This window comes from Arachis ipaensis, chromosome B8 (assembly GCF_059453495.1).
Source record: "Arachis ipaensis isolate K30076 ecotype BB chromosome B8, ASM5945349v1, whole genome shotgun sequence".
NCBI lineage: Eukaryota > Viridiplantae > Streptophyta > Magnoliopsida > Fabales > Fabaceae > Arachis > Arachis ipaensis.
The window spans coordinates 116,806,356-116,833,876 of record NC_142443.1 but is presented as its reverse complement, the minus strand read 5'-3'; the positions used below and the strand labels follow the sequence as shown (position 1 = coordinate 116,833,876).

Here is a 27,521-nt window from a genome sequence, read left to right as displayed (position 1 = left end):
AAGGTTAACCAAGATATGGAAAGATTGAAGGAATTATACTTTGTTCTTCTGAGATTCTTAGTAAAAAATATATTACTTCATACTACCAGGTCGTTGAGGAGTGTTGCTAGACGCCAACCTTGATTAGTAAATTTAGTATGACTAATTTACTACCCGTTTAGTATTGAACCTATGGGGTCACACACTAACGAGTGTTCTAATCTTTGATATAGAATTATTTAATTATTATTTTGATTTGATCGAATAAATAATTATATTAATTCAAATGGAATATTATTATATTCTTTGCTAGCACCAAGAATATAATAATAGTATGATAGTTGAGAATATTAAATGAGATTTGAGAATAATTAGTTATTTCATTTCTAAATTTGAATTCTAAGTTTGGATGAGATTCTAACTGATTTTGTTTTAAATTGTTATGATATGATTTATAAAATTTGAAATATTCAGATTTAAAATTTTAAGATATGATTTAAATTTGAATTGAGATTCAAATTTAAAATCAGTAACAAATCTCATACTATATATACGTATGCCAAGAGCAAAAAAAAGAAGAGAGAATAATAAGAGTTTTATTCCTTTACCTCTACACACATAAATGTATGTGAGCCTAATTCTTGGAGAAGAATTTTATGGTGTGCAAAAAGTTGCAAAGAGGTTCTCAATTTAGATCAGATATCCATTGGTCAAAGAGTTGACAGCAAAGGTTGGTCTCAGTGTAGATACGCATAGCGCCTTCGTACCATCGAAGGAGAAAAAGATTTTTACTAGCATACTCAGGTATTTAGATCTGATCTATATATTGTATATTATTGGAATAAAGTTTAAACACAAAATAGATCTTTAAGGATTACTTTCTTTTTTTCCACTGCGTGTTATGAACACATGGTAATTCTTCAGTAGTATCAGAGTTTTGGTTTTTTGTGTTTAAATTTTATTTCTATTTTCTAAAAGTTTATGAATTAATATGATTAATTCAAACTAATGTTAAGCATGTGATATTTTTATTTCTATTGAGATGGTTTTTTAATAAATTAATAGTTAATTTATTTTAATTTTGATTATTTAATTATGATTAAATTATCATTTTTTGAAAAATAATAGTTATGATTTTAATCAAATATTTGATTTGATTTTATCTCATGTGACTTTGGTCACATAAAAGGAATAAGATACAAAATATTTTTGTTTATTTCTTATATATATAAGTGTATATATAAAGGTCAAATTTGATTTGATAATTTTTTAAGGAGAAAAGGACAAATAGGTCTTTGACCTTTTGTCCCGCGAATATTTTCGTCCCTGACCATTGAAAAATACTTTTAAGTCCCTGACCTTCTCAAAACTTGGACGGATCAGTCCTTAACGGAGGCATTTGGACGGATCAGTCCCTGACGGAAGCATTTGGACGGAGGGACTGATCCGTCCAAATATTGTGAAGGTCAGGGACTTAAAAGTATTTTTCAATGGTCAGGGACAAAAATGTCCGCGGAATAAAAGGTCAAGGACCTATTTGTCTTTTTCTTTTTTTTTAAGGCTAAACGTTAGTACATGAAAAATCAAATTTTGATTTGATTGATGTGTTTTGAACACTATAATTTTAGAAATTAATTTTTCTAATGTTCTTGATTATAAAGAACGGCCTGACAACCAGAGTTTTATTTTTAAGATACTAATCAGTATATACATTTGATGTATTAGGGATTTAATTTTATATTTTTACCTAGACAACCTAGGAGTATAAAATTTAATCCATGAATACTGGTAGAAATTCTCTAACAATAGAGATAAGTCCTAAAAGTTAGGAGATTGCTAAAAAATAAATTTATCTCTTGTTTACAAGGAACAACCTGACAACCAGGAGACTTGTACTTAAAGATAGAGTTTATTTATGCCTATGATGATGTTAAAGAGAATTAATTTTATACTTGAATCTAGACAACCTAGGGGTATAAAATATAATTCAGTTAAATAATTGTCTGACAACCAGATAATTATTTGGGATTATAATTATATGGGATATAATTTAATCATATTTATTTGGAATAGGTATGAGTAACAGCTTGACAACCAAGGTACTCATTCACGATTCTAAATTTTTTTTTTCAGAAATATAGATTTCTTGATTTACTTTCATATTTTAAATTTTTAAATATGTCCATCTTTCGCATGGCATACTTGAAAGTAATAAATTGGCTATACATTAAGAATTGTTCTTATGTATGAAAAGGTTATCATGGACATGATAATCCTATTGAAATAATATTGGTGATGGAATAGTCAGTACTTGTGAAGTATTTGAAATATTGTTTTACTACAATATGGGTTATTTTGACAACCATAAGTTCTAATTTCAAAGACATCTCTCCACTATTTATTACTGATTATCTTGAGAAGATGTATGGTGTCCAAAGTAAGATAGTATGACTATCAAAAATTTTGTTTAAACTAGTGGGAGTATTGGACGATATATTTTGAATTAAATAACTTTAGAAGTTAGAATGTCATTAGGCAAATGGCTTTAGCAAGAATTGTTCTTGCAAGCATTTTTAGAGATTTATTTTGTTACAAACAATTTATAATTGGTCTTAATATGATTAAGGTTTGTGATCTTTTTGGAAAAACTCAATATGAGTATTGAGGATAGGAATCAAAATTGCTCTTAAGGGTTGGTTTGACCAATAATAAAGATATTGAGTATTTTTATTATAAGAGCTTAAAAGTAAAATCTCTAATTATCTAATTGATATTCTATTGAATAGAGAATGAGATTCTTTCAATGCACAAATATTAGTACTCTATGTACCCTATCATGTTTAAAAAACATGAAATTTGATTTAGTTGAGTATCATTGTTTGTTAAATATTTGGACTACATTTTTGAAATGTTGTTAAATTAACAAATTTCTCACTAAATCAATTTTTTACCCATATAAGATATGGAAAAGGCATAAGCTGAAACTCAAGAACATTAGAGTTTGGAGGTGTCTTATATGTATCAAGAGATTGCACAACAATAGAATTGATATTAGGTCCGAAAAATGAGATTTATTGGTTATCCTAAAAAAATAATAAGATTATTTTTATCACTCTTCTTATGACCGTGTCTGTGATAAAAGGTTAAACTCTTTTTTAGAAAAGAGATTCCTTCTTAAAAAAAGAATGGGGTACAATTACTTTTATTAGAATTGTATACCACTCAATATATACTTTCTTCTAAAAGTATAAAATGTTTGATCGTCAAACTAATTTTTGAAAAGTAACCTATTTGTATAATGATACAATTTGATAAAGATAGATCTAATGGTTACTTAGATTTTTTTTAATGATGTTCAATAAGGATTGTCCTTAAAATAAAATTATACACTATTGTAGTGGGAGATTTTATGTTTTGAAAAAACGTGATATTTATTGTGCACCGGGCGTATCTTGTAAAAGGTCAAGAACGTGTGCTCAAAAGCAAAGGTGTTTAAGGTCAAAAGAGTTTTGATCAACACAAATGTGCATTGAAAAATTATACACATGATTGATTGGCTCTAATGCAAGTGGAAGATTATTGAGATAATAGTATGCTCAAGATCCAATCTATCATAATTGGCTCTCGTGCAAGTGGGAGATTGTTGGGAATAAGAAGTATAACTACAATCCAATCAATCATATGTCAAATAATTTGTTATTGTTATTATATTAAAATGTTAATATAATAAGGTCCTTGATTAAATTTAGAGATTTATCATTGTGATAGTGATCATAATATTGAGAGATAAATCTTTTATAATTTAATCTAAATTGTTCTGGGTCATAGGATTATTAAAAAGGACATTAATAATCCAGAAAGAATCAATATATATATATAATGGTCTTCATTGGATGAAGATTAATAGATCTCATTTATTAAATTATATATATAGATGGTGCATATAGAGATTTGACTATTGAACTGACTCACTTTGAGAATTCCTAATGGTTATAATTACCGTATATTTGTCAATAGGATATTCTCAAAATAAACATAGTAATAGAGTTTCTTTGACCTGCGACTGTCATAGTAATTAACAATGTATTTATTATACTTTGATTCCGGACACCTAATATCTTAGGGTGCTAGTTGAATGGATATTGGGTATGATTTAAATACTTGTAGAATTAATGATTAGTCAATAAGGAATCCGTCAACTCTCGGTAAAGAGTTTGAGCTCTATGATTATAATGACTGAGATGAATAAAACCTTGGTCAAGGGGATTGAATGAATGAAGAAATGAGTTTCTTAGGTCATTCACAGTTCATTATAATAATGGTAACAAGTTAGAGTTTGACAATTAAACCATACTCTAAAGGTTAACCAAGAGTTGAAAAGATAGAAGGAATTATACTTTGTTCTTCTGAGGTTCTTAGTAAAAATATATTACTTCATACTACCGGGTCGTTGAGGAGTGTTGCTAGACGCCAACCTTGATTAGTAAATTTAGTATGACTAATTTACTACCCGCTTAGTATTGAACCTATGGGGTCACACACTAACGAGTGTTCTAATCTTTGATTAGAATTATTTAATTATTATTTTGATTTGATCGAATAAATAATTATATTAATTCAAATAGAATATTATTATATTCTTTACTAGCACCAAGAATATAATAATAATATGATAATTGAGAATATTAAATGAGATTTGAGAATAATTAATTATTCCATTTCTAAATTTGAATTCTAAGTTTGGATGAGACTATGACTGATTTTGTTTTAAATTGTTATGATATGATTCATAAAATTTGAAATATTCAGATTTAGAATTTTAAGATATGATTTAAATTTGAATTGAGATTCAAATTTAAAATCAGTAACAAATCTCATACTATATATACGTATGCCAAGAGCAGAGGAAAGAAGAGAGAATAACAAGAATTTTATTCCTTTACCTCTACACACATAAATGTATGTGAGTCTAATTCTTGGAGAAGAATTTTATAGTGTGCAAAAAGTTGCAAAGAGGTAATCAATTTAGATCAGATATCCATTGGTCAAAGAGTTGACAGCAAAGGTTGGTCTCGGTGTGGATACGCATAGCGCCTTCGTACCATCGAAGAAGAAAAAGATTTTTACTAGCGTACTCAGGTATTTAGATCTGATCTATATATTGTATATTATTGGAATAAAATTTAAACACAAAATAGATCTTTAAGGATTACTTTCTTTTCTTCCGCTGCGTATTATAAATACATGCTAATCCTTCAATTATGATCAAGTCTTCTCCCAATCATAAAACCAACATTCATTGCAATCTCTAAATGCTGATCTATCCGTCAATTTGACTTTAACAATGTCTTTCTCAAGGCTCTTCTACTCAAGTTTGCAAACTCAATAAGTTCATATATGGATTGAAACAAGCCCTTGAGGCTTGGTTCACCAAATTCGTAGCTATCCTTTCTCAATTTGGTTTCAACAACACAAGGTCCAACTCCTCTCTTTATTCAAAACATTAATATCTCATTTACGTATGTCTTAGTATATGTTAATGACATCTTGGTAACTTGTAATGACAATGCTAAAATAACAAAATTTGTGACTCAATTCTATGCCTACTCCTATGATGATACTTATGACAATCCTACTAATTATAGGTCCATTGAAGGAGTTCTACAATATGCTATACCTTGACGTGACCGGATATAACATATGTTGTATGTGAACAAAGTTTCACAATACATGCATAATCCTTTGTTAGTACACTAAAAATGTGTCAAATGTATCCTAATAAGATACTTAGTTGGTATTAGTGACCAAGGAATTCTTTTTCAACTATATGCTAATTTAAAATTGTTTACCTTTGCAGATTCTGGTTAGGGCTCTGATATGGATAATCGAAGGTCCACTACAGAGTTTTGTGTTTATTTAGGTACCAATATAATCGAAAAAACACTTAGCATATCTAGTGTAGAGGCTGAATGCAGGAGTAGTATTGTTGTATATAGCTGAGATAGATGTTTGATGGATTACAAATCTCTTTTCAGAGTTAAATATTAAATAAATCTATAACGCTCATAGCAAATCTTATTCTTTACAACAAAACCAAGCATTTTGACTTGGACTTGCATTCAGTTCAAGAGAGTTAATAAACAACAATTTATGGTAGTTCATATTCCAACAATTGATCAAGTGGCAAATCTGCTCACCAAACTGAAACTCAAGGTCTTGTGCCAAATCGACCATTACAGGAGGTGTTGAATGTAAGAATTGTTCTAAGGACATAACTTAGTCAACAAAAATTCCGAAAAAATCCTAACTACCTTAATTTTGTAGTTTACCCTTTCTGTTGTTATTAGTTCAGTTTGCTATATTCCCATATATAGCAATAACTCATTCGGTATTGTGTAACAATTCAATAGTAATAATATGATGTGCACTTTCATTTTTAGCTTTCATTTTCTTCTATGTTCTTGCAGACTCAAAATGTGCTTTTCACAAGTTTATCATCTTCCACCCTTGATCTATGGTACCTAACAATGGCTATGATGGTAAATCTACTTTTCCAGAAATTTAAGGGGACGATTTCACTATCTATATATTTCACGAATAGTTAATTTGGCAGTGTATCCAGTCGTTGGGTATGATTAAGGAACAGTCACATATTATTTTAGATTACATTTTGTTTAAATATTGATTTTATAAGTATTCTAATTGCCAAATTCGATTTTCTTTATGTAGTTTTTGAAGAAAAAAATTTTAGCAAAACGGTCCGAGCTTTTTTAAATTTTAGAAATCTTCCTTTCATATTTTAGTAAATCACTAAAGTCATCAATATTTTTGCAATTCACAATCATGCCTTCTATATATAAAAAATTCAGCAGTACATGTGTATATTTAAAAAACATTTTGGCAGGCGTGCAGCTATAATGAAACGCACAAATAATAATAAGAGGACAAAAACGACTCGTTTGATTAGATTTTTGGTTTGCAGGGTAAAAGGTGAGTAAATAAATGTGCCACATGGGTAATCAGCTACTTTCTTGCTTTTGAAAATTTGAAAGCCACAAGATAGCAAATCCAAAGAGTGAGGTTCCTTTAAAGCTTTCAAATCTTTTAAATAATATCCACGTGAATAGCAAGGAGCAAATAGCGAAGGCGCTGTCTTTTTCCTGCAATTAAGATTACGAATTTTCTATCTACTGAGAATTCATCCCAATTCTTATTTATGACCCACCTGTCATAAAAAGTAACTTCACATAAGCTTTTGCGTCATAAACAGTAAATAGGAACTCAAAGCATCTCTATTTTTTTCATTAGGAGGAACTAACTTTAGTCTCTGTTGTGGTCCCACTTAATTAATTTATTAAAATATTTGAAATTAATGTAATTAATTTTTTTAAATAATATAATTTAAAAATTTAAATTTAAAAATAATTCACTATTAAAAGATATTAATATTAAATAAATTTATATATAACAATAATACACAATATATAATTCGAGATTACACTAATTTGTAAACTTACTTAATACAAAGAAAAACATAATTAAACTCTATAGTTGACGACAAGCATTGTGAAATTGCCATATGTGTTCAATCAAGTCCTCTTTCAATTGTCTATACTGTTGCCTATTTCGAAGTTGGGCATTTCTTTGGAGAAATTGATGGTATGGTGCAAAATCTTCTTCTCCCAAGCTGAGGTTGTGATAAGCCATTTTCAACATCATCATACTCTAAGCCTTGAGCAAAATTTCCTGCATAAATGTCTCTTTCATCCTCAACAATAATATTATGCAATATAATTCAAGCTCTCATTATGTTGGCAAGCTTCTTCTTTTTCCAAAAACGAGCTGGACCACGTATAATTGCAAAGCGTGCTTGCAACACTCCGAATACTCGTTCCACATCTTTTCTTTGCCCTTCTTGGTATTGTGCAAATAACTTGCGTTTCTCCCATTGTGGCTTTGAGATTGATTTGACAAATGTGTCACATTCAGGATAAATACCATCTGCTGAATAGTATCCCATTGTATAATTATTATCATTAATAGTATAATTTACCTCCGGAGCACGATCATTTAGAATATCATCAAACACTGGAGAACGATCTAATACGTTGATATCGTTATTTGAACCAGAAACTCCAACATATCCAAAGGTCTGAAGATGCTACAACCTCAAGTACTATGGTTGCAACTCCACGATAACCACTCATGTACATACCTTTCCACGCCTTTGGACAATTTTTTCATTGCCAATGCATGCAGTCAATGCTACCCAACATGCCAGGAAAGCAACGACCCTCCGCCATTTGTAGTAGGCGTTGTACGTCATTTGGATTGGGTTTTCGCAAGTATTCATCCTCGAACACCGAAATGACACCTTCAACAAATTTTTCCAAGCATTCAATTGTAGTGCTCTCGCCTATACGCACATAATCATCAACGGCATCAGCTGCTACGCCATATGCTAACATCCGTATCGCAGCGGTACATTTCTGGAGTGGCGACAAGCCTCTTCTTCCAGTTGCATCAACCTTCTGTTGAAAATACGGATAGACGTTTGAGAGAGCGTCTACTATCCGAAGGAACACATGTCTTCTCATTCGAAATCTTCGTCGAAAAATGTCAGCATTATACACCGGATCATCTGCAAAGTAATCTTGAAAAAGGCGATCATATCCTGCTTCTCGATCTCTGTTGATCCATCTACGAGTAATTGGGATAGAGCTTCTATCGATATCTTCTTCTTCTGAATCTTCGAGTAAATACTCATCGATCCAATTATCTATGAGTGTGTTATCTTGCCGTCTTCTTTTGCCATACAAAGCCTCATTAAACATATCATCAAAATTTCTAGCCATATCTAGAAATGTAATTTTTAGTTCTCTTTCGAGGTGAGAAAGTAGAGTTGAAGTGGAGTTGCGGAGTCATTGATAATTGATATTTATAAGTGTGTCTGCAGTAAGTACCTTAACAGCTAGTTTTGCAACGGCTAGTTTTGCAACGGCTAGTTTTGCAACGGTCACTTTCATGAACAATAACGGCACAATAATATTGACTAATTTAAAAACTTACATCAGAAATAAATAAAACAAACTATATCACATACCAGTAATACGCAATAAAAATAAGAACGTACAACATAACTCTACGAATAAGGAACCATTAAGTAAACCACTTGGCGATTATTTTCTCACATGTAATCTCATGAAGAGCTCGTCGTTTTTCACTCATTGTAGATGTGTCAGCATTAAGTATTTGCATATCCATCTCCCTTTCCCTTTCCTTGGCCATCCTTTCCATTTCCCTTTCTTTTACTTTTATCTCCATTTCTTTAATATATCTCTGAGTTTGTAATTCTTGTTCTTTCATTGTCGCTTGAATTTGTAACTCCTTTTCTTTGATTGCCATCATCTTTGCTCTATGTTCCTTCTCCTCTTCTCTTTCTTTTTCCCTTTCCATTAGTTCCTTTTCTCTAACATTCTTAATATCTTCCATGAGAGATAATTTTTTGATAACCGATGATTTTCTTTCGCTAAAATCTTCAGACATCTGTGCTTTTCCCTTACCTTTTTGCTTGCTCTTCTTTGATCCTTGTGGCGAACGGGAGAGTCCACACCGAGTTCGTCAGCCAATGGTGTTTCTGGGTTTGATGAGGATGAGTATGCTCCAGTTGCACTAACCTTGGTTCTCTTTGAGCCGCCACTCTGTGTAGGTAGTTGGCTTCTCCATTTTTGCTCCAACCGAAGCATGTTCCAATGCCTCTCAAAAGTGAATTTTTGACCATAATATGTGGAATAAAGTTTATAAGCCAACTCCTTTATATCATCAGCGTTTGAACCACTCCTTATGTTTTGACTAGCTTGATCGTAGCAACCAGCAAATTGTGCAACAGCCTTGTTGATCTTATACCATCGTTTCTTACATGCTACTACCCCCTTGTCATGTCGGAGCAAGATTCTACACAGTAGCTATGAATTCGACTCCAAAATATTTTCCCTTTTGATCGGTACCAACTACAGGGTCAGTTGAAACATTTAACCATGCACTGATCAGCATCTCATTCTCTTTCCAATGCTAGTGTTGAATACTATCTTGCCTCCAATCTTCAATATCATCATCATTGAGGTCGATAGCATCTAATCCACGAGGGTTGGCAAAATCTAAATATTTCAAATTTGGACTAGATTGTATAGAAGTCTGAGAGGATAGGTTAGAAGAGCCACTAACACCAGATGAGTTATGTCTTGATGCACTGAATTGAGTTGGAAACGGCAAGAAAGTTGGAGTAACATTTCCGATAGAGGGGTTAAATATGGATGAAAATGGAAAATGGGGTGTTTGTGAATTTTGATTTTGCGGTTCGAATATAGGAAATTGATTATTATAAGGAGCTTGAAAATTGAAATTAGAAAGATTTTGTGGATTTGGATTTTGAAATGTATTTGGTAGTGTGAAGTTTTGATTTGGAACTTGAGAGTTTGAGGTTTGAGATTGTTGGGTATTTGGAATTTGAGGAAAGTTTTGTAAGTAATTGAAGAAAGAGTTGAGTTGGTTTGGATCCATTTTTTCGAACAAAAAATAATAGTAGTAGAATTTTGATTTTGTAAACTTGGAAGAAGATGAAGAAGAGTAGTAGAGAGTGTGAGAATAGAAGTGTATCTAAGTGGTATATATAGAGTAACAAAATATTAATTTATTAATAATAACGGTAACATAGTAACGACTAGTTTCTAACGGCTATTTTTACAACGGCTAGTTTTGCAACGGCTAAATTAATATAAATTAATTACTTAATTAATTATTAGTTAATTAATTAATATAAATTATTAATTAAATAAAAATATCAATATTTAATATAATTAGTCATTATAATTATTAAATTAATTATTATTTAATTATATAATATAATTATTTAATTAATTAATATAATTATTTAATTAATTAATATTTTATGTAATTATTTATTTTTTATTTTACTTGCCATTTGGCAATTGTGTATTGGTTAATGGGAGTCCCCATTCAGAGGGACTCCCTCGCTTTGAATTACGTGAAGGAACTCCAATGAGTTCCTCTTCAACGCCTAATCTCTCTTTTCTCTCTGACAGCACAATAGGAGGGCTCCAAATATTTGGCCGTTGGAGATGCTCTTAAAGCTTATAAAGTTTAGATTGATAATAATGTCATTTTTTATTTTATATTATTTTTAAATTATCTTTTATACATTTTTTATCATTTTAAAAAATAAAACAATGAGAATAATAGAAAAATCACACAAATGTAATAATATTAAATTTGGAAATAATAATACTTTTTTTTTGAAACAAAGAAAGCTCAACACATTGGAGTGGAGCAGCAAAAAAATAAACAAAATAGAAACAAATAAAACCTAAATGGATAAACCCCGGTCATCTCCGGTAGAGCCTTCAACAACCAAAAAGATCAATATCAGACCACTCTTTGTAGCTCAAAAACGTCCTTTCTTGTATGTCCTCAACACCTGCTTCCCTGTTGTTGAAGATTCTGTCATTTCTCTCCATCCAGATATTCCAGATCACCGCAAAGAAACCAACCAACAACAGCCGCTTCTCCTTCTTTCTAGTATGCATGCCAGTCCAACTCTCAAACAGTCCTTTCATGGTTCCTGGGACCACCCACGGTTTATCTAAACGTCTGAGTTAGGCACACCATACCTGCCACGTAAACTCACATAAAAGAAACAAATGGTGCACATATTCTGTTTCCTTTTTACACAGGGCACAAAAACTGTCATTCTGATGAAGCACGCCTAGTATGCTCAACCTTTCTTTAGTATTTATCCTACCAATCAGAACAAACCAGCCAAAAAGCTCAATTCTCGGAGGTACCAACCCTCCCCAAATTGATCTAGTGAAACTGTAGCTCGTAATCTCTTCCGAGAGAGTCTCTAATTGCAACACCTGCAGAAAAGAGTTAGTAGAAAAAATATCTTTATCATAAAATTTCCACACAATATTATCCTCCCTGCCAGTGGATAGTTTCACTAGCCTTAACCTCTCATGGAGTTGATGAACCAATTCCAACTCCCATTGGAACAACTCTCTCCTCCAATGGAAATTCCAAATCCACTCTATCCCATCTCAGAACCCACAGTACCCTATCACTGATCCTTGTTGGTTTGAAATAGAGAAGAGCCTTGGAAAACTGGCTTTCAGAGGACCACCTTGCACCCAATTATCTACCCAAAACCGCGTCCGTCTTTCATTCCCTACTTCCATCGCCAGGCCATTAATAAGTTTTTCTTTCACCTGTTGTTCTGCTATATTCAACTGACAGATGTCTTTCTATAGCCCCCTTTACAGGAAGAGTCTGACTAGAAAGCATAACATTAGGAGCCAGATAATTACATGAACACACAACCCTCTTCCACAGCGGGCACTCCTCCTTTGAGAAACGCCACCATCACTTGAACAACAGCGCTGTGTTCCTTATTACTATATCGCCGACCCCCAATCCTCCAGCCTTTTTTGGAGTCTGGACCACTTCCCACTTTACCAGGGGCATACCACAGTTGCCATCCTCCTTACACCACAGAAAACTCCTCTGAAGTGCAATCAGCTTGTTAGCGATCGCCTTCGGCATCTTATACAGGGTAAGGTAATAAATCGGTAAGCTGTTCAAGACCGATTTGATGAGAACTAGCTTACCTGATTTGTTTAAGACCTTTGCCTTCCACAAGCTGAGCTTCTCTTCCACTTTGTCTATGATCGGCTTCCAAGTCTTTACCAGCCGAGGATTCGCTCCTAAAGAGATACCGAGGTATCTAATAGGAAGCGCCGCTTGTTTACACCCCAGAAGACCACACACATGTTCCACCCACTCCTGCTCACAATTGACTGGGATCAAATTCGACTTATCAAAATTGATGCTCAGCCCAGACATCAACTCAAAGCAACGCAGCAACCTCTTGTAGTTCGTAATTGTTTCTTTTTTCGGAGGGCAAAACAAGATAGTATCATCTGCAAACTGGAGATGAGACAATTCAATATGATCTCTCCTGACCAGCAACGGAGAAATGCGCCCATTTCTTACAGCCTCCCCCAACATTCGATGCAACACATCAACCACAAGCACAAACAGCAGAGGAGATAGTGGATCCCCTTGTCTTAATCCCCTCTCCATTTTAAATGCCTTGGACGGTGAACCATTCACCAAGACAGACATAGAGGCCGTACTGACACACTCTTTCACCCAATTCCTCCACTTTTGACCGAAACCCATCTTCTGAAGCACAATATCCACAAAGCTCCATCTAACTCTATCGTAGGCTTTCTGAAAGTCTAGCTTTATGATTGTCGCCTTCTTTCTCCTCGACTTGAGCCAGTGAACCGTCTCACAAGCAATGAGGGCGCCGTCATGTATCTTCCTACCCTTAACAAAAGCACTATGTGTCTCTCCTACCAACTCCGGCATTACTGTTCTCATTCTCTACACTAACACCTTGGAGATTACCTTATACACACATCCCACCATACTAATCGATCGAAAATCCTTGATCTCTTTAGCACCCACAAACTTCGGAGCTAGCGTCACCCACGTGAGATTTGCATCGTTTGGTAGCTTAGCACTTTGGAAGAACCCCATCACCGCTGCAGTGAACTCCTGACCAATATCCTCCCAATATCGTTTGATAAAGTTCAGATTGTACCCATCACTGCCCGGGGCTTTAGAGGATTCACAGTCCCAAACTGCCTCCCTAATTTCCTTCACAGACGGCATCACCTCCAAAGCTACAGCCTCTGCTCCATCAATCTGTCTTACCAATCCATCCCGAAATCTAATAATCCTTGGAACAACTTCCTGCCGATACAGGTCCTTATAAAAGCCTCTAATTGCAACCTTTATTCTTGTTTGATTCCGCACTAACCGACCATGAATCATCAGAGTATCAATCCTGTTATTCCGTCTTCTGGCCGAGGAAATATTATGGAAGTATCTAGTATTTTTATCCATGTACTTAGCATGCTGAGACCTCGACATCTGCTTCCAGTGTAACTCCTTCCTAACATACCACTTCTGGCAATAGCTCACCAACGCCTTCCTTCTAGCCTCCGTCGTACCATCATAGATACCTTCACTAACCATATTATCCAGTTTCTTAATCTCTTCCTCAAGCATCTTCAGTCTCTTATCCATATCCCTGAAATTGTTCTTGTGCCATAGTCGTAGCGGATCCGTCAAAGCCTTCAACTTACTAGTGAATTGCGCGTCTCCCAAATTCCTCTACAATCAACGTACAGTGGTCTGACAGCCCTCTGGCCCACCTTTTAGTCGAACATCAGGAAATTCCTCAACCCACTCTATATTAACCAAGATCCGATCAATCCGACTACAAGATCGACCCCTGAACCACGTGAACTTCGTATCATTCAGAGGCAAGTCCATCAACTGCATATCATGTACCCAAATTCTAAACTCTTCTGTTGACACCAGTAAACTACTAGTTCCTTTATGCTCTTCGATATGAAGAATCTCATTGAAGTCCCCGAAGAAGCAGAAAGGCACCTGACACAGACCCGCAATATAACTTAACTCCTCCCAGACAGTCCGCTTCTCCTCTCTCTCATGCGCCCCATACACCAAACAAAAAGCACAATTAAAATTATTTTTTCGTCATCACTCTTTCAACGCATAACCATCTCTCCCCTTTATAACAGTTGTTGGCTTTGAACACCTCCTCATCCCAAATTAGCAACAAACCCCCCGAGGCCCCCTACCGACTCCACATACTCCCATCCCACAGAACTATAACCCCAGATTCTTGCAACATCAAATTTAGTAAAAACCTGCCTCTTAGTTTCAATCAAACCTAACATGTTGAGCTTATAACAGTTCTTCAAAGATTTTATCATACTCAATTTTCCATCCCCCCTCAACCCCCAAATATTCCAACTGCTAAAAATCATTTAACAACATTCTTACTTACCTTATTGAGATTCTTAGGCCGACTTCTTCTTGCCTTTTCTTTTTGTTTTGCCATCTTTCTCTTCACCGCTACTTCTTCATTCTGCTCTTGCAAGATTGCCATAATATCCACTTCTTCATCATATAAAACAGCACCCGACTCTACTGCCAATGCCCATGTTTCCTCATTTTCTTTCATCTGATCTTGCACCGTAATTCTGCCCTCAACTATCCCCTGCCTGGTCTCTGTCCCTGCCTCGTACTCCGCGGTAGCCACCACACTTGTCTCCCCATTCGCCATATCCTGCCCGTTTGTGTTCCGTGCAACCAGCCTCATAGGTCTCGAATCCTCGTATACCTGAATCGGGTTCGCATAAAGGTTACAATAAGAGAGATTGTCCTCTCCCCTCTTGTCCGGTTCCATCATCTCCCCTGCCCTCTCCACCCGCCGCGACGCCTTCTGCCCTCCTTCACCGGCCTCGCCACTCCCTGGGTTGCAGCGCCCTGCTTCGGCCATGGATTCTCTTGCATCCTCCGTCCATTGACCCAGTTCGAGCGCCTCCTCCCTCTCTGCAGCAGCAGCATCCAGACCGCGCGTTCCTGGGCATCCTTTCCTGGCTTGCGGACACGGCCCCTTCGCCTACAGCGTGCCCTTCTCAGCATTCTTGCTGAGCTGCACTACTGCAGCCCGACCCGGTTCTGCATCCATCTCAGTCAACCTCACCCCCTTGGATACTCCATCAGTCCCCGGGCCCAGCAACATATCCTTAGTAGCCCAATCATCATCCGCCCAATTCCTCTTTTGTTTCAGCTCCCCTGCTTGCATTTTGGTACTTGGGCCACTTACTACCAAGCCCAAACCACCCCCATCAGCCTTATCTCCCTTATTTTGGTCCTCATATGAGAATCCCAAACCCTTAACCCCACCTACCCTTGTAGCCCCATGCAGCACGTTAATTTCCTGCGTAACCGTTCTCTTCGAACCCTCCTTCCCATTCAATCCATATCCCCCAAAATCCTCCTTTCCATTAAACCCAGAGCAACTATCCGAATCAATTACCTTAACTACTTCATTCAAATTATGATATTTTAAATTTAAATCATTCAAAAGCACGTCATCAATGACCCTTCTACCCTCCTCACCGCCGATCAACTTATCATTGAAAATCTGCAGGTCTGCCACCGGATCCCACGACACCACCTCATTCGTATGACTATTGCTGCCAGCATCTGAGTTTTTGATCACAGACCCCCAACTTGGTCCCGAATCATACTCTCTACACCACATGCCTCATAACCCACTTCTTTAACATAAACATCAAAACCACTATCACCGATTGAGATGTAGATCCAATCTCTGATGACGTTAAAAGTGCTTTATTCAATTTGAATCTGTCCAACTCTAAAGGATGATCCTGCTCCTATACCTATATCACATCTAACCACATCACCCCATATGCCACCCATGGTTGTAAACGTTTCTGATGACCATACGTGTAAAGGCACCCCATAGCATTCTGGTGCACGAAATTGTGATCATCAACAATGGCGCCAAAGACTTGCTGCTCTCAAACGTGAATCACGCTTTGTCACAACTTCGCACAACTAACCAGCAAGTGCACTGGGTCATCCAAGTAATAAATCTTACGTGAGTAAGGGTCGATCCCACGGAGATTGTTGGCTTGAAGCAAGCTATGGTCACCTTATAAATCTCAGTCAGGCGGATTCAAATGGTTATAGAGAATTGATAATTAAAACATAATTAAAATATAAACTAGGATAGAGATACTTATGTAATTCATTGGTGAGAATTTCAGATAAGCGTATAGAGATGCTTTCGTTCCTCCTGAACCTCTGCTTTTCTGCTGTCTTCATCCAATCATTCTTACTCCTTTCCATGGCAAGCTGTATGTTGGGCATCACCGTTGTCAATGGCTACATCCCGTCCTCTCTGTGAAAATGGTCCAATGCGCTGTCACTGCATGGCTAATCATCTGTCGGTTCTCGATCATACTAGAATAGGATTTACTATCCTTTTGCGTCTGTCACCACGCCCAGCACTCGCGAGTTTGAAGCTCGTCACAGCCATCCCTTCCCAGATCCTACTCGGAATACCACAGATAAGGTTTAGACTTTTCGGATCTCAAGAATGGCCATCCATGGGTTCTAACTTATACCACGAAGATTCTAATATCTCAGACTCGGTCCCCTGTATTAGATACCTAAGAGATACTCATTCTAGCTTGTTTGCATGTAGAACGGAAGTGTTTATCAGGCACGCGTTCATAAGTGAGAATGATGATGAGCGTCACATAATCATCACATTCATCATGTTTTTGTGTGCGAATGGATATCTTAGAATAGGAATAAGCTTGAATTGAATAGAAAAATAATAGTACTTTGCATTAATCTGTGAGGAACAGCAGAGCTCCACACCTTAATCTATAGTGTGTAGAAACTCTACCGTTAAAAATATATAAGTTATAATGGTCCAGTCATGGCCGAATGGCCAGCCCCCATAAAGGTCTAAGATAGCATAAAACTGATCAAAGATGTAAATACAATAGTAAAAAGTCCTACTTATACTAAACTAGTTACTAGGGTTTACAGAAATGAGTAATTGATGCAGAAATCCACTTCTGAGGCCCACTTGGTGTGTGCATGGGCTGAGCATTGAGTTTTACACGTGTAGAGGCTTCTTTTGGAGTTGAACGCCAGTTTGTAACCTGTTTCTGGCGTTTAACTCCACTTTGCAACCTGTTTCTGGCGTTTAACTCCAGAATGCAGCATGGAACTGGCGTTGAACGCCAGTTTGCATCGTCTAAACTCGGGAAAAGTATGAACTATTATATATTGCTGGAAATCCCTGGATGTCTACTTTCCAACGCAATTGAGATTGCACCATTTGGAGTTCTGTAGCTCCAGAAAATCCATTTTTAGTGCAGGGAGGTCAGAATCTAACAGCATCTGCAGTCCTTCTTCAACCTCTGAATCTGATTTTTGCTCAAGTCCCTCAATTTCAGCCAGAAATTACCTGAAATCACAGAAAAACACACAAACTCATAGTAAAGTCCAGAAATGTGAATTTTATTTAAAAACTAATAAAAATATATTAAAAACTAGCTAAATCATACTAAAAACTATGTAAAAATAATGCCAAAAAGCGTATAAATTATCCGCTCATCTTGAATATAGCTTTTTGCCTCTTAAATAGTTTTGGCATCTTGCTTTATCCATTGAGGTTCAGAATGATTGGCATCTATAGGAACTTAGAATTCAGATAGTGTTATTGATTCTCCTAGTTCAGTATGTTAATTCTTGAACACAGCTACTTTATGAGTCTTGGCCGTGACCCTAAGCACTTTGTTTTCCAGTATTACCACCGGATACATAAATGCCACAAACACATAACTGGGTGAACCTTTTCAGATTGTGACTCAGCTTTGCTAAAGTCCCCAATTAGAGGTGTCCAGAGTTCTTAAGCACACTCTTTTTTTGCTTTGGACCTTGACTTTAACCGCTCAGTCTCAAGTTTTCACTTGACACCTTCACGCCACAAGCACATGGTTAGGGACAGCTTGGTTTAGCCGCTTAGGCCAGGATTTTATTCCTTTTGGGCCCTCCTATCCACTGATGCTCAAAGCCTTGGATCCTTTTTATTATCCTTGCCTTTTGGTTTTAAGGGCCATTGGCTTTTTGCTCTTGCCTTTTGGTTTAAAGAGCTTTTGGCTTTTTCTGCTTTTTTTTTCTTTTTCTCTTTTTTTTTGCCATTTTTTTTGCAAGCTTTTGTATTCACTATTTTTTCTTGCTTCAAGAATCATTTTTATGATTTTTCAGATTATCAAATAACATGTCTCCTTTTCATCATTCTTTCAAGAGCCAACATATTTAACATTCAATCAGACATAAACATAAACATAAAGCATAGTAAACGAAAAACAGGAAATTAAGAACAAGGAAATTAAGGAACGGGTCCACCTTAGTGAGGGTGGCGTCTTCCTCTTCTTGAAGAACCAATGGTGCTCTTTGAGCTCCTCTATGTCTCTTCCTTGTCTTTGTTGCTCCATCCCTAGTGATTTTGGTGCTCCTATCCTTAGTTGCTCCCAATAGTTGTGTGGAGAAAAATGTATCCCTTGAGGTATCTCATGAATTTCTTGGTGAGGGAATTCCTCATGCTCTTGTTGAGGTCCATGATTTCTTATTTGCTCCATCATTTTCCTGGTGATGAGCTTTTGAGATGAATCTTTCCATCTCCCATGACTCAGATGTGGAAGCTTTTGCCTTCTCTTTCCTCTTTCTTGAGGTTTCTCTGGCCTTAGGTGCCATTAATGGTTATGGAAAAACAAAAAGCAATTACCACACCAAACTTAAAATATTTGCTCGTCCCCGAGCAAAAGAAGAGAAGAGGGAGTAGAAGAAGAAGAAGAAGAAAATAGATGAGATGGAGAGGTGGGAGTGGTTCGGCCAAGGGAGTTTTAGGTGGTTTATGATGTGTGAAAAGGAAGGAGTGATTGTTTAAATTTGAGTGGGTGGGTGTAGGTGGGTTGTATGATGGTTTTGGAGGGGAATTGGAGGTGATTGGTGGAGGTTATTTTGGGGAAGAATGTTAGGGAAATGTGTGAAGAGGAGAGAAGAAGAGGTGGGGATATTGTGGGGTCCACAGATCCAGTGGGGCCAAGGACTTAATATCCCTGCTCCAATTAGGCGTGTAAAACGCCCTTGCTGTGCAATCTTGGCGTTTAACGCCAGACTGCTGCCTGTTTTGGTGTTAAACGCCCAAAAGTAGCCTGTTTCTGGCGTTTAACGCCAGGTAGATGCTTGTTTCTGGCGTTAAACGCTAGACAGATGCTTGTTTCTGGCGTTTAAACGCCAGAATGCTCCTCCTCCAGGGTGTGCTATTTTTAACGTTGTTTTTCAATCTGTTTTTGATTTTTTTAGTAGTTTTTGTGACTCCACATGATCATCAACCTAATAAAACATGAAATAACAAAAAGAAAATAAAATAGATATGATTAAATAACATTGGGTTGCCTCCCAACAAGCGCTTCTTTAATGTCAATAGCTTGACAGTGAGCTCTCATGGAGCCTCACAGATAATCGGAGCAAGGTTGGAACCTCCCAACACCAAACTTAGAGTTTGAATGTGGGGGTTCAACACCAAACTTAGAGTTTGATTGTGGCCTCCCAACACCAAACTTAGAGTTTGACTGTGGGGGCCTTGGTTGACTCTGCAGTGAGAGAAGCTTTTCATGCTTCCTCTTCATGGTTACAGAAGGAGATCCTTGAGTTTTAAACACAAGGTTGTCCTCATTCAGTTGGAGGACCAACTCTCCTCTGTCCACATCAATCACAGCTCTTGCTGTGGCTAGGAAGGGTCTTCCAAGGATGATGGATTCATCCTCATCCTTTCCAGTGTCTAGGATTATGAAATCAGCAGGGATGTAAAGGCCTTTAACCTTTACTAACACGTCTTTTACTTGTTCATAAGCCTATTTTCTTGAGTTGTCTGCCATCTCTAATGAGATTCTGGCAGCTTGCACCTCAAAGATCCCAAGTTTCTCCATTACAGAGAGTGGCATTAAGTTTATTCCTGACCCTAGGTCACACAGAGCCTTCTCAAAGGTCATGGTGCCTATAGTACAGGGTATTAAGAATTTGCCAGGATCCTGTTTCTTTTGAGGTAATTTCTGCCTATCCAATGCATTCAGTTCATTGGTGAGCAAGGGAGGATCATCTTCCCAAGTCTCATTACCAAATAATTTGGCATTCAGCTTCATGATTGCACCAAGGTACTTAGCAACTTGCTCTTCAGTAATTTCTTCATCCTCTTCAGAGGAAGAATACTCATCAGAGCTCATGAAGGGTAGAAGGAGGTTTAATGGAATCTCTATGGTCTCTAGATGAGCCTCAGATTCCTTTGGTTCCTAAAAGGAGAACTCCTTATTGGTCACTGAGCGTCCCAGGAGGTCTTCCTCACTAGGATTCACGTCCTCCTCCTTCCTTGTAGGTTCGCCCATGATGGTCAAGTCAATGGCCTTGCACTCTCTCTTTGGATTTTCTTCTGTATTGCTTAGGAGAGTACTAGGAGGAGTTTCAGTGACTCTTTTACTCAGCTGGCCCACTTGTGCCTCCAAATTTCTAATGGAGGACCTTGTTTCATTCATGAAACTTAAAGTGGCCTTAGATAGATCAGAGACTATATTTGCTAAGCTAGATAGATTCTGCTCAGAATTCTCTGTCTGTTGCTGAGTGGATGATGGAAAAGGCTTACTATTGCTAAACCTGTTTCTTCCACCATTATTAAAGCCTTGTTGAGGCTTTTGTTGATCCTTCCATGAGAAATTTGGATGATTTCTCCATGAGAGATTATAAGTGTTTCCATAGGGTTCACCCAAGTAATTCACCTCTGCTATTGCAGGGTTATTAGGATCATAAGCTTCTTCTTCGGAAGATACCTCTTTAGTACTGTTGGATGATTCCTTCAATCCATTCAGACTCTGAGAGATCATATTGACTTGCTGAGTCAATATTTTATTCTGAGCCAATATGGCATTCAGAGTATCAATTTCAAGAACTCCCTTCCTCTGAGGCATCCCATTATTCACAGGATTCCTTTCAGAAGTGTACATGAACTGGTTATTTGCAACCATGTCAATGAGTTCCTGAGCTTCTGCAGGCGTTTTCTTTAGATGAATGGATCCACCTGCAGAATGGTCCAATGACATCTTAGATAATTCATACCGACCATCATAGAATATATCCAGGATGGTCCATTATGAAAGCATGTCAGAATGACACTTTTTGGTCAGTTTCTTGTATCTCTCCCAAGCTTCATAGAGGGATTCACCTTCTTTCTGTTTGAAGGTTTGAACATCCACTCTAAGCTTGCTAAGCTTTTGAGGAGGAAAGAACTTGGCTAAGAAAGCCATGACCAGCTTATCCCAAGAGTTCAGGCTATCTTTAGGTTGAGAGTCCAACCATATTCTAGCTCTGTCTCTTACAGCAAACGGGAAAAGCATAAGCCTGTAGACCTCGGAGTCAACCCCATTGGTCTTAACAGTATCACAGATCTGCAAGAATTCAGTTAAGAACTGAAAAGGATCTTCTGATGGAAGTCCATGAACCTTGCAGTTCTGTTGCATCAGAGAAACTAATTGAGGCTTTAGCTCAAAATTGTTTGCTCCAATGGCAGGGATTGAGATGCTTCTTTCATGTAAATTGGAATTTGGTGCAGTAAAGTCACCAAGCATCTTCCTTGCATTGTTATTATTTTCAGCCATGTCTCCTTCTTTTTCGAAAATTTCTGTCAGATTTTCTCCAGAGAGTTGTGCTTTAGCTTCCCTTAGCTTCCTCTTCAGAGTCCTTTCAGGTTCAGGATCAGTTTCAACAAGAATGTTCTTATCCTTGTTCCTGCTCATATGAAAAAGAAGAAAACAGAAAAGAAAATATGGAATCCTCTATGTCACAGTATAGAGATTCCTTATGTAAGTATAAGAAGAGAATAATGGAGGAAGGAAAAGATAAGAATCCAAACACAAGGGAGAGGAATGAGTTCGAATTCTTGGGTGAAAGAGGGGTGTTAGTAGATGAAAGAATTCAAAAATTAAATAAATTAAATTAAAAAATATATTTTTTGTTTTTTGTTTTTTTATTTAAAATTAGTTAGAATTCGAAATTTTTTTTAAAAAAAGAAAAATTAAATTAAATTAAATTAAAATTTAAAATAATTAGTTAATTAAAAAGGAATTTTGAAAAAGAGGAAGGTGATTTTCGAAAATTAGAGAGAGAAAATTAGTTAGGTAGTTTTGAAAAAGATAAGAATCAAACAAAAAGATAGGATTAGTTTGAAAAAGATTTGAAAATCAATTTTAAAAAGATAAGAAGTTAGAAAAGATTTTGAAATTGATTTTGAAAAAGATATGATTGAAATTGAAAAAGATATGATTGACAATCATTTTGAAAAAGATTTGAATTGGAAATAAAAAATAAAAAAAAGATTTGATTTTTTTTGAAATCAAAGTTGATTACTTGACTAACAAGAAACTAAAAAGATATGATTCTAGAGTTTAAAGATTGAACCTTTCTTACTAGGCAAGTAACAAACTTAAAAATTTTGAGTCAATCACATTAATTGTTAGCATTAATTTCGAAAATATGAAACAAAAATAAGAAAAAGATTTTTGAAAATCATTTTGAAATTTTCGAAAATCATAAAAGAAAAATGAGAAAGATTTGATTTTTTTTTTGAAAATATTTGAAAAAGATAGAATTTTTAAATTGAAAATTTGATTTGACTCATAAGAAACAACTAGATTTTAAAAATTTTTGAAAAAGTCAACTCAAATTTTCGAATTTGATGAGAAGAAAAAGGGAAAGATATTTTTTTATTTTTGAATTTTTAATGATGAAAGAGAAAAACACAAAATTGACACAAAACATAGAAATTATGAATCAAAACAACTAATGCATGCAAGAACACTTTGAATGTCAAGATGAACACCAAGAACACTTTGAATGTCAAGATAAACATCAAGAACATATTTTTTTGAAACTTTTTTAAGAAAAGAAAAACATGCAAGACACCAAACTTAAAAATTTTTCTTCTTTAGACACTAATAATTCAAGAATGCATGTGAAAAACAAGAAAAGACACAAAACAAGAAAATATGAAGATCAAACAAGAGGATTTATCAAGAACAACTTGAAGATCATAAAGAATGCATGATGAACTTTCGAAAAATGCAAGAAAGTTTGAAAAATATGAAATTGACACCAAACTTACAATTTGACACAAGACTCAAACAAGAAACACAAAATTATTTTTGATTTTATGACTTTATTAAATTTTTTTTTTGGATTTTTTTGAAAATCTTTTTGAAAAAAAAAATAAGGATTTCAAAATTTTTAATAGGAATTCCAGGAATCTTGCAATGTTAGTCTAAAGCTCCGGTCTAGGAATTAGACATGGCTCACTAGCCAGCCAAGCTTTCAGTGAAAGCTCCGGTCCAAAATACTAGACATGGCCAATGGCCAGCCAAGCTTTAGCAGATACAAATCAGACATACAACAGCTGATACTTCATTCAACTTCATTCTATGCTGATAAGTGGAAGCCCCAGTCCAAATGGATTAGACATGGCTTTACAGCCAGACAGGCTTCAACATGCTTTGTGAAACTCTAGAATTCATTCTTAAAAATTCTGAAGAACATAGAATAATTTATTTTTGAAGATAAATTTTTTTTTGAAATTTTTTTTCGAAAAATACAAAGAATAAAAACCAAAAACTTAAAATTAAAATAAAATTACCTAATCTGAGCAACAAGATGAACCGTCAGTTGTCTAAACTCGAACAATCCCCGGCAACGGCGCCAAAAACTTGGTGCACAAAATTGTGATCATCAACAATGGCGCCAAAGACTTGGTGCTCTCAAACGTGAATCACACTTTGTCACAACTTTGCACAACTAACCAGCAAGTGCACTGGGTCGTCCAAGTAATAAACCTTACGTGAGTAAGGGTCGATCCCATGGAGATTGTCGGCTTAAAGCAAGCTATGGTCACCTTGTAAATCTCAGTCAGGCGGATTCAAATGGTTATAGAGAATTGATAATTAAAACATAATTAAAATATAAACTAGGATAGAGATACTTATGTAATTCATTGCTGAGAATTTCAGATAAGCGTATAGAGATGCTTTCGTTCCTCCTAAACCTCTGCTTTCCTGCTGTCTTCATCCAATCATTCTTACTTCTTTCCATGGCAAGCTGTATGTTGGGCATCACCGTTGTCAATGGCTACATCCCGTCCTCTCTGTGAAAATGGTCCAATGCGCTGTCACTGCATGGCTAATCATCTGTCGGTTCTCGATCATACTGGAATAGGATTTACTATCCTTTTGCGTCTGTCACCACGCCCAGCACTCGCGAGTTTGAAGCTCGTCACAGCCATCCCTTCCCAGATCCTACTCGGAATACCACAGACAAGGTTTAGACTTTCCGAATCTCAAGAATGGCTGTCCATGGGTTCTAACTTATACCACGAAGATTCTAATATCTCGAACTCGGTCCCCTGTATTAGATACCTAAGAAATACTCATTCTAGCTTGTTTGCATGTAGAACGGAAGTGTTTGTCAGGCACACGTTCATAAGTGAGAATGATGATGAGCATCACATAATCATCACATTCATCATGTTCTTGTGTGCGAATGGATATCTTAGAATATGAATAAGCTTGAATTGAATAGAAAAACAATAGTACTTTGCATTAATCTGTGAGAAACAGCAGAGCTCCACACCTTAATCTATGGTGTGTAGAAACTCTACCGTTGAAAATACATAAGTGATAATGGTCCAGGCATGGCCAAATGGCCAGCCCCCATAAAGGTCTAAGATAGCATAAAACTAATCAAAGATGTAAATACAATAGTAAAAAGTCCTACTTATACTAAACTAGTTACTAGGGTTTACAGAAATGAGTAATTGATGCAGAAATCCACTTCTGGGGCCCACTTGGTGTGTGCATGGGCTGAGCATTGAGCTTTACACGTGTAGAGGCTTCTTTTGGAGTTGAACGCCAGTTTGTAACCTATTTCTGGCATTTAACTCCACTTTGCAACCTGTTTCTAGCGTTTAACTCCAGAATGCAGCATGGAACTGGCGTTGAACGCCAGCTTGCGTCATCTAAACTCGGGAAAAGTATAGACTATTATATATTGCTGGAAATCCCTGGATGTCTACTTTCCAACGCAATTAAGAGTGCGCCATTTGGAGTTTTGTAGCTCCAGAAAATCCACTTTGAGTGTAGGGAGGTCAGAATCCAACAGCATCTGCAGCCCTTCTTCAACCTCTGAATCTGATTTTTGCTCAAGTCCCTCAATTTCAGCCAGAAATTACCTGAAATCAAAGAAAAACACACAAACTCATAGTAAAGTCTAGAAATATGAATTTTATTTAAAAACTAATAAAAATATACTAAAAACTAGCTAAATCATACTAAAAACTATGTAAAAACAATGCCAAAAAGCGTATAAATTATCCGCTCATCACATTCTAACCAAACTCTTCCGGTCTCACATTGTTCCAACTCCTCCCATCGCCAAACTTTATGAACAAATTGTAACAGCCTATCCAACTTGAAAGTAAACGCATCGTCCGTGGGCTTCACAGACTCAAACGTGATTAAAACCTTACAGGCACCTAGCTCACTTACCTCCACAACATGAGGCACATTTTTGAAAATTATTCTTCTCAACGATTGAAGGTCAAAAGGTTTCAAAGTGCTTCCTACTAAACTCCACACTAACCACTCCATATTCTCTGTCGCTACCGATACTTTGATAAACCACTATTTCATGGTTTATCTTGTGCTAATTTGAGAGGTTTTTATCAACTCTTTACTCACTTATTCATATGATTTACATGGTTTTACATTTTCCTTTCTAATTTTGTGCTATGATTGAAAACATGCTTCGTACTCTTAAATTTCCTATGTTTAATCCTCTCTTATTACCATTCGATGCCGTGATATGTGTGTTAAGTGATTTCAGAGATTACACTTCAACCCTCTTCATCTGCTCATTCGCATGTTGGTCAGTGACTTGCTTACCATCCTTCTTCACCTCCCCATGTTGTGCCATAGTCACCTCCTTTCCACTACCACATTTCGTATGCTCCTCCGCATGCTGAAGTCTTCGCTCCACCTGCACCCGCCGTTCCCTCCCCTGGTGTTGCCTTCGAAACCAAGCTTCACCTACAGAAATGATCTTCCCTTGTAGTCTCATACTATTCATCTCCATAATCACCTTCAGCGTGCCGCCTTTCATAGTGTACCGTACAAAAGCAAATAGATAAACCGCTCCTAGTTTATGTTTACGGGCCAGATATATGTCGTTAATTCGTCTCGTCCAACAGAACAAATGATACAACTCCTTTCTTGAAATATCTTCTGGTAAATTATCCACAAACACAAAGAAAGATTCATTTTCCAGGCGATGGTATTCTTCTTGATTCCAAACCCTAGGATCCTTTGTGCGTGACTGGAAGCCCCGAACCCTATACCCCTCCCCGTGTTTCCCCCCTCTCATTCTCTCTCCCTCTCATTCTCTACTAATTAAACTAATCAAAGATGGTTACAACCCCATGCTAGGAAGATATTGGTAAAACAATAAAAATGTTATTTTATATTAAAATAATTTAAAATTATCTTATTTTATATTAAAATTTTCTATTTACATTATTTAATTAGTTAAAATAAATTAACATTTTTAAATGTAATTGTTTTATCGATTTTTAACAAATCGAAAGTGGTTCGTTATCTAGTGGTCTGAAAGCGAAACCTACTCCTCTGTAAGTACCAGTTTTTTAAAGTGCATCAAAGGACCTTTTCGATTGAACAAAATAAAAGAAAATCTGAAAGATAAACAAAATAAACTTTAAAGATAAATTGACTGAATTTGAAACACATTGTATTAAATTTAAACAAAAGCAGTAAACTATCTTCGATGAAATCGAAGGACTTTTAAAATAAAAAACAAAGTGATGAACCTTAAAAGAAAACAAGAAAAGTAAATTTGCTTGAAATAAAGGTAAATTTGCAGAGAAAATA

The 27,521-nt window shown here is 36.1% G+C and overlaps 1 protein-coding gene and 1 non-coding gene across 2 annotated transcripts; one reads left to right on the top strand and one right to left on the bottom strand.

Annotated features, from left to right (window-relative positions):
- Positions 1-7,774: 7,774 nt before the first annotated feature.
- LOC107611361 (uncharacterized) lies at positions 7,775-9,303 on the bottom strand. The gene is made up of 4 exons (XM_088495727.1): positions 9,171-9,303; positions 8,943-9,031; positions 8,301-8,801; positions 7,775-8,140 (listed from the first exon to the last, which is right to left on the bottom strand). The coding sequence occupies exons 1-4, from the start codon at positions 9,301-9,303 to the stop codon at positions 7,775-7,777; spliced, it is 1,089 nt and encodes a 362-aa protein (XP_088351853.1).
- A 12,396-nt stretch (positions 9,304-21,699) lies between these two features.
- Positions 21,700-21,803, top strand: LOC148549366 (small nucleolar RNA R71). Its single transcript, XR_015897275.1, has one exon. It is a non-coding gene; the product is annotated as a small nucleolar RNA R71 (small nucleolar RNA).
- Positions 21,804-27,521: the final 5,718 nt, after the last annotated feature.